A 14486-nucleotide genomic window follows, 5' to 3' on the forward strand; every position below is an offset into this window, starting at 1 on the left:
TATTCATTTTTAGAACAATAGATTTTGTCTATATAGCTCCTTCAGCCAAGAATTCACATTTAGTGTTGAATGACATAATTAAATTCGTGAATGATATCCCAACTCATCTCCAACTCAGTTCCAATCAGTTACTCATAGAGATACACGGAATATATAATTCTACAAAATGAAATTAATTTGGGAATCCGGGGGTCTCTTAAAACCTAGATCAAACATGGGCGCCTGGGGGGCTGAGTCGGTTGAGCATCTGACTCTTGATTTTGGCTCAGGTCAAGATCCCACATCAGGATCCAGGTTGAGCTGAAGATTCTTTCTCTCTCCCTCTGCCCTCCCCCACTCACATACTCTCTCAAAAATAGATACGTTAAATTAACTTAGATCAAATATCTATAAGGCTTGTGGAGAAAAAAGGAATACTATAATGATATTTTAATGTTTTAGGAATGTTTCCTGGCCCTTAATCACTTTAGAAACACACAGCCTGGTTTGTATCATCCATCATGTGTGCAATTCACACAGATGCTGTCAGCTAAGGGGTGACAGATATCTGTTAATGATTATCTACACCTAGCTAATAAGGCAGTCTAAAGCAAAAGATACAGTACAAAGAATTCTGGACCATTCATACAAAAAGCATTTATTAAGCATCCCCCATGTGGCCAGGGACTATGGCTAGTACTGAGTATTGAATCAAATACTTTAAAACTGCAAAATAATAGGTAAAATGTACCTAATCTCTTTGAAAAGTTTTATTTTTTAAAGTTTGCATTAAATAAATCCCAATATGATATATGACTGAGATTAACAGCTGTTTCTAAAGTTTAGCTGCAAGGCAAAATGCAAAATAACCAAGAAAATTTTCTAAATCACAGACAGTAGATAGGTGTGGGTTTATTCCAATCAGATATCAAAACATTATATAAAGTTGTAGTAAAGAAAAGAGTGTGGTAAAGAGACAGATTAACATAGAGGTTGGCAAACTTTCTGTAGAGGCTACAAAAATATTTTAGGCTTTGTCAAAACTCTGCCCTTGCATCATGAAAGCAAACAATAACAATATATAAACAAATGGGCAGGTCTATGTTCCAAGAAATTTGTCCAGAAATTTGAGCCAGATTTGTCCAATGTGTCATAGATTGCTGAACCCTGGACATACAAAACAAAAATAAGCTCAGAAACAGGTCCACAATTATCTGAAAATTTAGTGCAAAATCAAAGAGGAATTTCAAGTCAGTGGGGGAAAGACAGACTCTTGGGGGGGGGGGGGGAATCAATCCTTGCTGCATACAACTCAAAAAATAATACTATAATTAAAGAAATAAGTGTTTGTAAAAACTGTAGTACTGATAGGAAAATGTACTGGAGCATATTCCTATAATCTTGAAGTGTCTTAAGACTTTCTCAGCAAAACAGAGCCATATGGCCAGAAGCTGTAAAAGAAAAAAAGTGCCAAATTTGCTTACATAAAAACCGAAGCCTTATGTAAGGTTAAAGTTAACGTGAACAAAGTTAATTTTAAAAAACCGAAAAAACATATTTGCAACAAATATTTAACAAGAATTAACATGTAGTTTTTACACACCAATAAGAAAAAGACTAGTATTAGAAAAATGAGCAGAGTATATGAATGGGTAATTTAAAAAAAAAAAAAAAAAGAACGCCATATGGAAAATATCCCTAAGGTAAATTCGAGGTTTATATATTCAAGTAACAAGTATCGATTATTGGCCATGGGATAGGAGGGAAAAAAAAGACTGATAATAACCTGTTCTTGGAAAACAGGGATGTTCATACACCATTATTGGGAGTTTAAACTGGTATCCACTTCTGTAGAAGGAAATACTGCAATAACTTTTAGTATTTTAAATGTGCATTCCATTTGCCCCACTTCTGGGTATCTACTCCTGAGTAACACAGAAAGAGACACGAACATGTACTGTAACACTGTTTTGGTATGTTAGAACAAAAATCCAGAAACTATCTAAGAAGCAGGAAAATGGTATCAAATTATTCCATAAATTAAGTAATAAAGACCACACAGTCAGTAAAGAGAATGAAGTAGACCTATGTGAATTAACAGGGAAACATCTCTAGGGTATACTATTCAGTGAAAAAAGCAGTTACAGAACAATATGTAGAAAATTATCGCAAGTATGTTAATTAAACAAAAAAGGAAATGTTGTACACATCTGTAAATGTACACATATTTTTAAGAGGACTCAGGAAAAAAGCCTAAAAGGGTACAGTACAGGTCAAACAATTAATAGAGAGAACTTCTATTAAAGAGAATGGTAGCTCAGCTGGTTAAGAGACCTGACTTCAGCTCAGGTCATGATCTAGCGGTTGGTGAGTTCAAGCCCCGCATCGGGCTCTGTGCTAATAGTTCAGAGCCTGGAGCCTGCTTTGGATTCTGTGTCTCCCTCTCTCTGCCCCTCCCCCGCTCATCTGTGTTCATTTTCTCTCCTTCCCTCTCTCTCTCTCTCAAAAATAAACATTAAAAAAATTTTTTAATAAATAAAGAGAATGGAAATAGGAAACAGGAAAAAAGGGCTTTTCACTTTTATTACCAAAAGCAGAGAACCATTTGATTAAAAATATGGAATCTGAGGTCAGACAGACCTGGGCTTGATGAAGGCCAGGGTTGGTCACTTATTAGCTACATGGTCTCACACTAATGACTTAGCATTTCTAAACCTCATTGGCAAAATGGAGATATAAGAACCTAAGTGACTGGGTTGTTTTTTCACTTCTATTTTGTGGTAAACATATATAACAAAATATGCCATTTTAACCACTTCTGAGCACACACTGGTGACAGTAATTACACATACAGTGTGGTGCAACCATTACTGCTACCTACTTCTAAAACTTGTTCATCACCCCAAACAGAAACTCTGCAACTATTAAGCAGTAACTCCCCATTCTTCTTTTTCCCCAGCCCCTGGAAACCCATAACCTACTTTCTTTCTCTATGAATCTGCCTGTTTTAGTTGCCTCATACAAGTGGAATACAATACAATATGTGGCTTACTTCTGGCTTATTTCACATAACATAATGTTTTCAAAGATCACCCACCCTACATGTATTGGGACTTCCATTCCTTTTTATAGCTGAATCATATTCCATTAATATATAATGTACATTGTAACATATATACATATATATTACTTGTAATATATGTAATTTATAAATATACACATATAAAATATTCTTTTCACCCATTCATCAGTTAATGAACATTTGGGTTGTTTCCTCTTTTTCATTTTTGTAAATAATACTGCTAGGAACACTGCGTACAAGTATCTGAGTCCCTCAACAGGTTTTATAATTCAATAAGAAAATCAAATACCTAGCATGATATCGGCATATACAAAGACTCAATACATTTTAATTATACTTCTATTATTTGAATAGTTTAAAGAAACATGTATTCATACACAACATGTAAATTTTTTTTAATATTTGCTCCTAATTAAGAGCAAGTTCTGATGGTAAAATAATCCCATAACTAAAGAAAGAACGTTTCCAGGAGGAAGACGCTGATCAAGAGAGGGTATCGGTGAGAAGCCTGGGTAGTGGTCTCACATACACAGTAGACAGGGTGCTGAAAAATGACCAAAATATTAGTCGCTTGACGTGTCACTCCTATCACAGACTATCAGAACTTAAATCCACCACAATAACAATCCTTATTCCATTTCCATTCTTTAAGCAAACTTCTGATAAAATTTTTCTCCCGGGGGGGGGGGGAAGGGGGAAGCACAGGTGGGGCTGACACAAATGACTCCAGTGTTTGACAGATCTACTTTTTATTGTAAATTGCTAAACTCGCATTTGAGTTCAGCCACTGTGCCTCTTATAAGTTAGTGAGATTAGTGAATATATTAGTATACCTGATTTGATCAGTTCTATGAGGCTGAAACTATGCTCACTTCAGCAGCAAATATACTATAAGGTTGAGACTTAGAGTCCCATAAATTCAATAACATAATGTCTTCCTTAATCATATAACTCTACAAATACTCTAAATCAGTTTAAAAAATAAATAAATTACAAATAGGGAAGATATCTGTCAACTGATTGTTAAAGGGTTTCCATCCCTAAAACTCAAAGAGCTCCTGCAATGCAGTAAGAAAAAGGAGAGAGCAGGGGCGCCTGGGTGGCTCAGTCGGTTAAGCGTCCGACTTCGGCTCAGGTCACGATCTCACGGTCTGTGAGTTTGAGCCCCGCATCGGGCTCTGGGCTGATGGCTCAGAGCCTGGAGCCTGCTTCCGATTCTGTGTCTCCCTCTGTCTCTGCCCCTCCCGTTCATGCTCTGTCTCTCTCTGTCTCAAAAATAAAATAAACGTTAAAAAAAAAATTTTTTTAAAAGAAAAAGGAGAGAGCATTACAACAGAAAATGGGGCAAATGGGTAATTTTTTAAATAAATATAAATCAATTTAAAACACACATTCAACAAGCTTTAAATCAAGTATATCAAGTAACTTAGAGCTCGTCTTCACATTCAGAAAAATCTGAGTTGCAAACCTTACTATAATTGAATAGCTGTGTGAATGGTAGATAAATTTCTTAACCTGTCTGGTGCTCAGTTTCTTCATGGACACTAAATTATTTATTAACTCAAAGATGATAGTAAGATAAGTATTTTATAAGCAGATGAGATGAAAACTTCAAAAAGGTAAGACCTGCCTATAAGATGATTGATAAAAATGGAGAAGAATTCACCTTGAAATGAAAAGAATGATGAGCAGTGGTGACTTCCAAAGAATGTCGTGGCCTGCTAAAACGCTTGGGTGAAAGATGAGACAGACAGGTGGCTCATATACATCTGTCCGTGGTCCTGAACCTGCATTAACTGTTACAGCATGCATAGTTCATTCTAACTGTGGAACACTGGTGACCCATTCAGTTTCCTAGGAATTCCAATTTTCTAATGGAAAAGAAGGAAAAGTACAAGGAAAGAGACATAAATGACCCAAGGCTTTTCAAATGGCATAGCCATGGAGAGAGGACCAGTTGAGGTGTGGGACTTGATCTGGATAGGTTTCAAATATTCACATATACAAAACAGAAGGGGTAGGTGGGGAAGAGGAGAAGGGGAAGGAAGAAAGGAAGAGGAGAATAAGGAGAAGGGGGAGGGGAAGAGACTTCTCCCACTCTGAATTTGTGAGAAGTCTTACTGAAAGTATATGAAATTACATACATTTGGGTTTGCTGCAATTCTGTGGTGGTTATCTCCCGAAAATGGCTGATAAAAGTCAGTAATATACGGTACAGGAAAGAGGAAGGAGGTGTAAAGGAGGTAAGAGAGAGAAACCCAGTGACCATATCTCTGTTAAAATTCTCCCTCTCCCCTATACCTTACAATAGTTATGATCCAGGAGACACCTGATCCAAGCTACCCTAATCAGAGTGTCTCTCATTACAACAAATAGAGACTAGGAGTCACAGGAGAGGATCCTTGACAGAAGCAGAGAAGACAGTGATTAACTTTACACCTTGATAACTTATATGTTTAAGTTTCAATTGGGTAACCACTGAACGAAGAGAGATGGAGTGTATGTCATCCAAACAAGGACAGGGGAAAATTGATACAGGAAAATATACTGAATTAATCCCTAAGATACTGAGGACATATGGAAAAATAAATATTTTAAAAGTTAAAAAAAAAAAAGGAAAGAAAAATACAGAAGTAAATCCAAACAAATCTGTATTTACAATAAATGTAAATGGTCTACACACTACAGTTAAAATACGGAAATATTTCACACTGAGGGAGAAAAATCCAGTTATGGCAAAAATCCTCACTAGAAATAATGATTGTCATTACATAAAAGATGCAATTCATCAGGAAAACATAGTAATTCTACACTTTATGTACTTAATTAGTCTAGTCTCAAAGCATATAATGGGCAAAAACTGATAGTTACATGAAAAAATTGGCAAATATCCCATCAAGATAGGTAACTCTTAAAACATTCCCTGTAACAGATAGGTGAAGCAGACCAAAATCTAAACAATCTAAATAACAAGCCGGGTCTACTGGACACAGACACAACACAACTGCAGGAGAAACATTATTTTTAAAACATGTGAAACTTTTATACACACACACACACACACACACACATATGTTAAATACTGGGCCATGATACGAATAAGTTAGAATTTTTTTAAATAATGACTTTTTAAAAAAGCATTTGGAAATTAAAACATACCTCTAAACAACTCACAATATAAAGAAGAAAAAAAACCAGAAAATTAGAAAACATTTAAAAAGGAACAATAACGAAAAAACAACATATCAAAACATGTAGGATATAATCATAGTAGTAAGAAGAAACTGAAAGATTAGCCTTAAAATGTATATTAGAAAAGATAAGAATTAATGAATTAATCATATAACTTTAAAAGATGGAAAAAAGGATAAAAGTAAATGAAAGAATATACTACAGACTCAGAGTAGATAATAATAAAATAGAAAATAAATAAAATCAACATTACAAAACATGGGTTCTTTAACAAGATTGACACATCTCTAAAAGGCCATCAAGAAAAGAGAAGATGTAAATAAGTAATATTAGAAATGAAAAAAATGTACACAATTACTAATTTTAAGAGACTAAACTGAAAATTATTATTTTGAGTAAATTTATCCAAGAAACTTAAAAAAAAATTCTTAACGTTTATTTATTTTTGATAGATGGAGAGGCGGGGGACAGAGAGAGAGAGGAAAACACAGAATCCAAAGCAGGGTCCAGGCTCCGAGCTGTCAGCACAGAGCCTGATGCAGGGCTCAAGTTCACGGACCATGAGATCACGACCTGAGCCGAAGTCAGATTCTTAACTGACTGAGCCACCCAGGCGTCCCTATCCAAGAAATTTTAAAACTAAGATTAAACAGGCAAATTCCTGGGGTGCTTGGGTGGCCCAGTCAGTTAAGGGTCTGACTTCAGCTCAGGTCATGATCTCCTCATTCCCAAGTTCGAGCCTGGCATTAGGCTCTGTGCTGACAGTTCAGAGCCTGGAGCCCGTTTCAGATTCTGTGTCTCCCTCTCTCTCTGTCCCTCCCCTGCTTGCACTCTGTCTCTCTCTCAAAAATAAACATTATAAAAATTAAAATGGGAAAATTCCTAGGAAAATTCAACTTGTCACAAGAATACAAAATTTGGATAATTTTATATTTAATAAAGAAACTGAATCCCTACTTAAAAATCTTTCCAGAAAGAAAACTCCAGATGAACTAGATCTGTCACTGAATTCTTCTAAGCTTTCAAATACCTAAAGTAGGAATGACACTGTCATTACATGAGCAAATACTTTCCAACTTGTTTTATGAGGCCAGCATAATCTTAATACCAAAACCTTGCAACACATTATAAGACAACTACAGGCTAATCTCTCTTGTGTACACAATGCAAAAAATTGTAATCAAAGCACTAGTAAATCGAATTGAGAAATACATGTTATACATCACAACTAAAATGGGTTTAATCCAGGAATGTAAAGGTTGACTCAATATCCAAACCTCAGTGTTAATCATGACATTACAGAAATAAAGATAAAAAATTATGGGACACCTGGGTGGCTCAGTCAGTTAAGTGTCCAACTTAGGCTGAGGACATGATCTCACTGTTTAAGGGTTTGAGCCCCACATCAGGCTCTATGCTGACAGCTCAGAGCTGCTTCAGATTCTGTGTCTCCCTCTCTCTCTCCCCCTCCCCTGTTCATGCTCTGTCTTTCCCTGTCTCTCAGAATAAAAAAAAAAGTTAAAAAAAATTTTTTTCAATCATGATTATCTCAATGAATGCAAAATATGATAAAAATCCAGTACAATTATATCAAATAAAATTATTAAATTTACAGTATATTTATGTTAAAATAACAATTTATATTTTTTAAAAACTTTAAACTTCTTAGAAAAGTAGGACAAGATACACTAGATAAAACCCCAAAATGTTTTTTATTTAAGTTTATTTATTTATTTTAAGAGAGAGAGAAAGGGGCAGACAGAGAGGGAGAGAGAGAATCTCAAGCAGGCTCCGCACTGTCAGCGCAGAGCCTGATGTGAGGCTCAAACCACGAGATCATGACCTGAGCTGAAATCAAGAGTCAGACGCTCAACCAAATGAGGCCATCCAGGCCCCAGGAGCCATCCAGGAGCCCCAACCATTTAAAAGCCTTAAATGGCTTTTAAGTCAACTTCTAAAGCCAATATTCCCCGGGAGAAGATTCAAAGCAGGGCCGCTCAGATTGACTCTAGGACCCAGCATTTTTCACAACGTTCTAGCAACAGTCATGACATATTTCTGTTAACGTACTGTCTCTACAAAGGTTTTAAAAAATAACGTATTCCCCTGAACAGGTTTATTTTTTCAAAAAATCTTTTTTAACATTTATTTATTTGTGAGAGGGACAGAGTGCAAGCTGAGGAGGGGCGGAGAGAAATGGAGACACAGAATCCAAAGCAGGCTCCAGGCTCTGAGCTGTCAGCACAGGGCCTGACTCAGGACTCGAACTCACAAACTGTGAAATCATGACCTGAGCTGAAGTCAGCCACTTAACCGATTGAGCCACCCAGGCGCCCTCCCCTGAACAGTTTTAAATCATAGCTCAAGTATTTTTTCAAATGTTTATTTATTTTAAGGGGGGGACAGGCAAAGAGAGAGGTAGAGAAAATCCCAAGCAGGATCCACCCCGGCATGGGGCTTGATCCCACCAAAAAAGAGATCGTGACCTGAGCCAAAATCAAGAGTTGGATGCTTAACCGACTGAGCCACCCAGGCACCCCTCAAATATTTAATTACAGATTTAATGGTTGTAAATGATTTAATTTCCAATGTATTTCATATTGCATGTGTGCTTTAAGGAGTATCCCAACAAAACCTGAACTTATGAAACATTTAAGAGAAACGTCCACCATATAATCTAATTGACAAAGCCAGTCCTCACTGTCAAACCAATCAGCAAAAATAAGACTTATTTTCTGTTAGAAAAAGTAGGACTCTAATTTTCACTCAAGTGAATGTGTTATGTGTGACATAGCCCACTATGAACCACCTTATTTCAGAGCACTGAGAAAGATGATGGATGACAGAACTCTGCCACAAGTTTCTAAACCACTGAAAGAAAACACCTGCTTCAGTGCTTTTTCTAGAAGCTCTTGCTGTTTCCCCCTTCCTCAGGAACCATGCATCCTCAGACCCTTTTGTTTTGCACCCAGGACATCTTCACAAGCCAAAGCAACGCATCATATGGCAGGATTCGAGACGGGTAAGGAGTGTACCTTTAGTTTATAAAGCGGGAGATGGGCAATTGTGAAATGGGAGTGGAAAAGAAAATCAACAGACTGTACAGTGTTCTCAAACAGACGGATTTTAGAGTAGTTAGGGAGCTTGAGGATTTGGAACTGGATTCCCGTAAAACTGAGCATACCCACGTACCCCTTGGGAAATTCTCAGCACGTGGGTATGGACTCCTCAGTGTGAAGATGACTAGATCACCATAATCCTGAGCTTTAGTAGACAATTTTGAAAAAAAGGTGAAATTGATCATTTTTATCTTAATAAGAAATTTTAATCTGATTTTAATTCTTGGCTGTAAGTGAGAGATGATACCTTAAAAACGGACTCCAGCCTCGAGAATCTGTTTTCTAACAGCGCTCATCCACAGTACGCGAGAAGGACTGTTCTGGCCGGAAAGGGAGACCACCTTCTCAGCCCTCTGCCTCTTCTCCTCCCGCTGGGGTGAGCCTGCCAGCCGGGGATCCCGGCACAGGGATCCAGGGTGTCAGAGCCGCCTCTCGGGGCAGACCCGCCTCTGAGGTCCCCGGGGACAGACTTACCGGTCCAGGGACCGGGGTCCACGAGCAGCTGCGCAGGGCCCGTCCCACGGCCCAGGTTCAGAGCCGGGCCTGCCGCCTCCCCACTCCCTGTACTCTCCCAAACTCAGGCCTCCACACCCTCCGACACTGAGGCACAGGAGAGTCTAAGCCAAACCAAACCGGGAAAGTCAGTGTTGTGTCCTGGCAAAACCCCTTTGATGCTACAGTTTAAAAAAAAAAAAAATTTTTTTTTTTTTTTTCCCCCATTTTTTTGAAAGTCCTTAGAACTCTTTTTCCTGACTGGCTGTTGTGGCTGTACTCAGAACCAGCTGCGGGCAGGAAGGTTCGGAGCCCTGGGCCCTCAGCTTCCCCTCCCGTCCCTACTTCCCACCCCAGCGCCTAGGGACTTCCAAGACTTCTCAGGACATCGCTCTCAAAGATATCTCCAGCCTACTCTCCAAACTGTGGGACACAGGCAGCCAGCCAGCCCAAGGCCACGAGCCTGGCCCCAGCCTTGTGGTCCTGGGTAAGAGTTCCTGTCTTGGGTGGTAAGGCCCAAGGGACGTGAGCCCTCAGAAGCAGCCCGGAGCTCACAGGCTTGCCCACCCCCAGCCAGCGAGTCTCGGGTGGCAAGTACTCCGGGCCTGCGCTGAGTAGTGGGACCCGGAGGCCCGGCCCTGAGCACCAGGGAGCAATTTTGTCTCCGAGCACCTCCGCACCCACCCAGAGTTGGAGCTTTCACAAATTCTCCAACTCACAACTGAGAGGGTAAGAACAAAGCCCGAGACAGAGAGAAGGCTCAGGAGGCCTGAACTTCTGCTCTGGCCCTGCCATGAACTCATAAATCATCCTGAGTGAGGCACGCCCCTTAATATAAAAAGGAGAGTGAGAACCCACCTGGTTCTGGATAACACCTGGGTACTGAGTCAGAAAAAGAGTTCTAATGATTAAAAGGAAAAGAAGGGCCACCTGGGTGGCTCAGTTAGTTAAGCGTCTGACTCGATTTTGGCTCAGGTCGTGATCTCACGGATCGTGAGTTCGAGCCCCGTGTCGGGCTCTGCACTGCCAGCGCGGTCCCTGCTTGGAATTCTCTGTCTCCTTCTCTCTCTGCCCCTCCTGCTCACGTGCGCGCACATGCTCTCTGTCTCTCAAAAAATAAATAAAACTTTTAAAAAATAATAAAAAAATAAAAGGAAAAGAAAAAGAAAAAGTGAATGAATCAATATTACCTAGGAATGCAATATTAATATTCTTAGGGTGAGAGCAGTGATTTCCTGAAAATTATTATTTTTATGGCTCCTATGCAGAACTTCTGAGATTAAACTAAAATTAAACAGTTGTTTACATAACACCCTAAAGTATCTATATAGAAAATAGCAAAATCACTTCCAGTGTTCGCATATATCGTTACTACACATGTGATATGAAAATTTTAATGGGAGCTGAGTAGAAAAGGCAATAGAATTCCTCAAGCACAAAATGGGTTCTCTGCTACTGCTTGCAGTCATCAAAGATTTTGCTTAATATATTATAGTTATATTGTAAAAACAGATGATAAATGGTAAAAAAAAAAAAAAAAAGTATGTAAATTGGAATACCACTTGCTTAGAAGCAGGTAAATGCAAACGGCAGAAAGGCACAGCTCCACCTCACTTTTTGCAAGTGGTTCCTCCCTTATTCAAGTGTAGAGCCAGGGAAATAAGACAGTTTAAAAAGGACACATAGTATGATTCCATCCTAAGAGGGATTTAGAATAGTGAAATTCACAGAGAGCAGGATGGCGGCTGCCAGGTGCCGTGGCGGGGGGAGTAATGGGCAGTTATTTTTAAATTTTTTTTTAACGTTTATTCATTTTTGAGACAGAGAGAGAGACAGAGCATTAATGGGGGAAGGTCAGAAAGAGAGAGGGAGACACAGAATCCGAAACAGACTCCAGGCTCTGAGCCATCAGCCCAGAGCCTGACGCGGGGCTCGAACTCACGGACCGCGAGATTGTGACCCGAGCTGAAGTCGGACGCCTAACCGACCAAGCCACCCAGGCGCCCCTGGGCAGTTATTTTTAATGAGAACAGGTGCCGCTTGGGAAGATGAGAAAAGCCCGCATAAAAAGTAGAGACGGCTGCATAATGAAGTAAAGGCACTTGAGGACCCTAAACTGCACACCTAAAAATGATTAAAAAGGTAACTTGTTATGTATTATTTTACTGCAAGTTTTAAAAATAAGTATCTATTTTCTAAATATCTAGATATCTATATCTACTTATAAAATAAGTTTATAAATAAGTATCTAATTAAAATTATGAGAAGAAAAACTTTAAATTGAGAAAATCCTACCCAATGTCTTAATCTTCCCTGAAAATTAAAGAAAAACTTCCATTGTTCTACTTTAGTGGCAGCGTTTGGGTGCTCTAAGCAACACGATCCACACGCTGAAGCAACAGCAATGTCCTCGATAGATGCATGTAAGTTAGTCTCATAAATATTTCTGCGGGCAAGCACCTGTGAGTCTGTTGATATTAAATGATATAGAAAGTTTTTATATAGGCTTTCTGTATGCACCTAAACGAGAGAAATATAAATGAGCAAGAAGTAACCCACCATAAAAATGAGAGGCTTCATAAGTCATTGTGAAAACACTTTACGACAGTTATCTACTGAGAGCCTATACAAATTTTGTCTTATTTACTGTTCTCTGTATTAAAATAGCAAATGTATTTAAGAACCAAGTAGGAAGATTCTGCAATGAAAATATTTGTGCTATAAGTTTGTGCTACTTCAAAATGCTTTCCTACACTGTTTTAAGTAACTAATGAACAATCCACAAACTTTCTTTCTTCTGTAACAGGAAATTAATGAATACAAATTAATGCCTTCTCTGGTCACATCAGATATAATGGTATGGTTTGATGGGTATTCAATAATACTTCTTCATATTTTGCAACTAAAAATATTACAAGGATTTTTGTTTCCTACAGAAATTCTTGATTTACTTGACTTTTTATTCTCCTTGAAATCACACTGAGTGCCTGAACTTAACAGCACTGAAGACAGTGTACTAATTTCTCAATCCAGGATTCCTAAAGAAATACTAAAAGTTAGTCCCTGAGCCTAAATTTTAGGACAAAACTAGTTGAGTTTCTTGTTAGTAATCTACGTTCTCCTAACTATTAGAAATCCACTAAGTTTTGGGGCGCCTGGGTGGCTCAACCAGTCAAGTGTCCAACTTTGGCTCAAGTTGTGATCTCATGGATTATGAGTTCGAGCCCCGCATCAGGCTTTCTGCTGTCAGCACAGAGCCTGCTTCAGATCCTCTGTCCCCTTCTCTCTGCCCCTCCCCTGCTTACACGCACACGCTCATGCTCTTTCTCTCTCAAAAATAAAAAATTTTAAAGAAGAGAAAAGAAAAAAAAGAAAGAAATCCACTTAGTTCTAAACAGGCCAACAAAAAGATTCTCTGACCTACAACTCTAGATGGAGAAACATGGTCCAGACAGCCCTGTCCAGTCTTCCTGTACAGATACATGGCCCAACACGACAAAGTTCTTCTGGATTTTCGTATAAAACAAGGAGCAAAACAAGTTGCCTACACAGGTCCATTCATGGGGGGTCCAAAACTTATAAAGATTAACAAGCTCATGTTCCCCAGTCTGGAATTGTACCTCCTAATCAGAAGCACACATTACAATCAATAGGGAAGCGTTTTTAAAATTCACATACCCTGGTCTCCAACTGGAGTTAACTGAATCATAATCTCTGGAAATGAGTTAAAATCATACATTCTTTTATTTTTTCTTAAACCATACGTTCTTTTAAAAAGCCATGCAAGTCACTTGGATGTACACCCTAACTTAAGAACCACATCTTCTGAGAACTTTACATAGTAAGTAATTGTTCAATAACAACTTATGCCTACAAAAAGCAAACCAAAATCTACATTCGTGGTTCCATCCACCTGTCCCTGAAATGACACTCAAATAAATTCCACCCTTCTAGACCTGAAATAACTGCCCCAAAACCAAACCAGGTAAAGGGACCCCAAAAAAGTCACAATGAAAAGTTGTCAGGATCTGGTAGTTTGCTTTTCTTGAAGATATCCAGGTTATTCCGTTCAAATTCTTTCCTCTATGAGTCCTGTCTGCTCCTGTCACTAGGAAGGGAATCATTTAGGACATACTGTGAGAGCATTAAGGGACAATAAAATCCAAGAAATCACTGCCTCTGTCTCGGACTAGAGTGAAAAAAGCAACCCCCTACCCCCACTTTTGCACAAGTTCAATTATTTTGGTACACCGAGTTAAGACCGCAATTCCACCTGGCCCTGACCAGCTGGTTGTAGCTAGCGAGGAAAAAAAAAATCATAACCATACTGGCTGCTTAAATCCATCACCACGCATTTCATAGGAACACGATATTCCTGACAATCTCAGTACACTCTCCTACCCTCCAAAATTACCATTTCACGTTGTGCTGAAAAGAGGTAGCATCACAGGTCTAGGCTGCTGTGCTTAGAAAAAGGCCTGCTTGCAAGGTTGGCCATGAGTAAGTAACATAACCCATGACAACTGCTCAGTGCCTGGCACACTGTAACTGCTCAATAAACACTGGGCTGTTACCATTCATCCGGTCGCTCAGACGAGAAACATTGGCTCCATGCCATGACC

At 38.9% G+C, this 14486-nt stretch overlaps 1 protein-coding gene across 15 annotated transcripts in view; it reads right to left on the reverse strand.

Annotated features, from left to right (window-relative positions):
- Nucleotides 1-14486, reverse strand: part of CDC42BPA (CDC42 binding protein kinase alpha) — a 322044-nt gene that overhangs the window by 275303 nt on the left and 32255 nt on the right. The window contains exon 1 of one of the 15 annotated variants that reach the window (XM_078441183.2): nucleotides 1766-1814. The exons of the other annotated variants lie outside the window; for them this stretch is intronic. Within the exon in view, the coding sequence (XP_078297309.1) occupies nucleotides 1766-1799 (34 nt within the window). The 5' untranslated portion in view covers nucleotides 1800-1814. Of the gene's footprint in view, nucleotides 1-1765; nucleotides 1815-14486 lie in introns of those variants that run through there. 15 annotated transcript variants of the gene reach the window in all.

The sequence above is a fragment of the Panthera onca genome, chromosome F1, assembly GCF_046562875.1.
Source record: "Panthera onca isolate mPanOnc1 chromosome F1, mPanOnc1 haplotype 2, whole genome shotgun sequence".
Lineage (NCBI taxonomy): Eukaryota > Metazoa > Chordata > Mammalia > Carnivora > Felidae > Panthera > Panthera onca.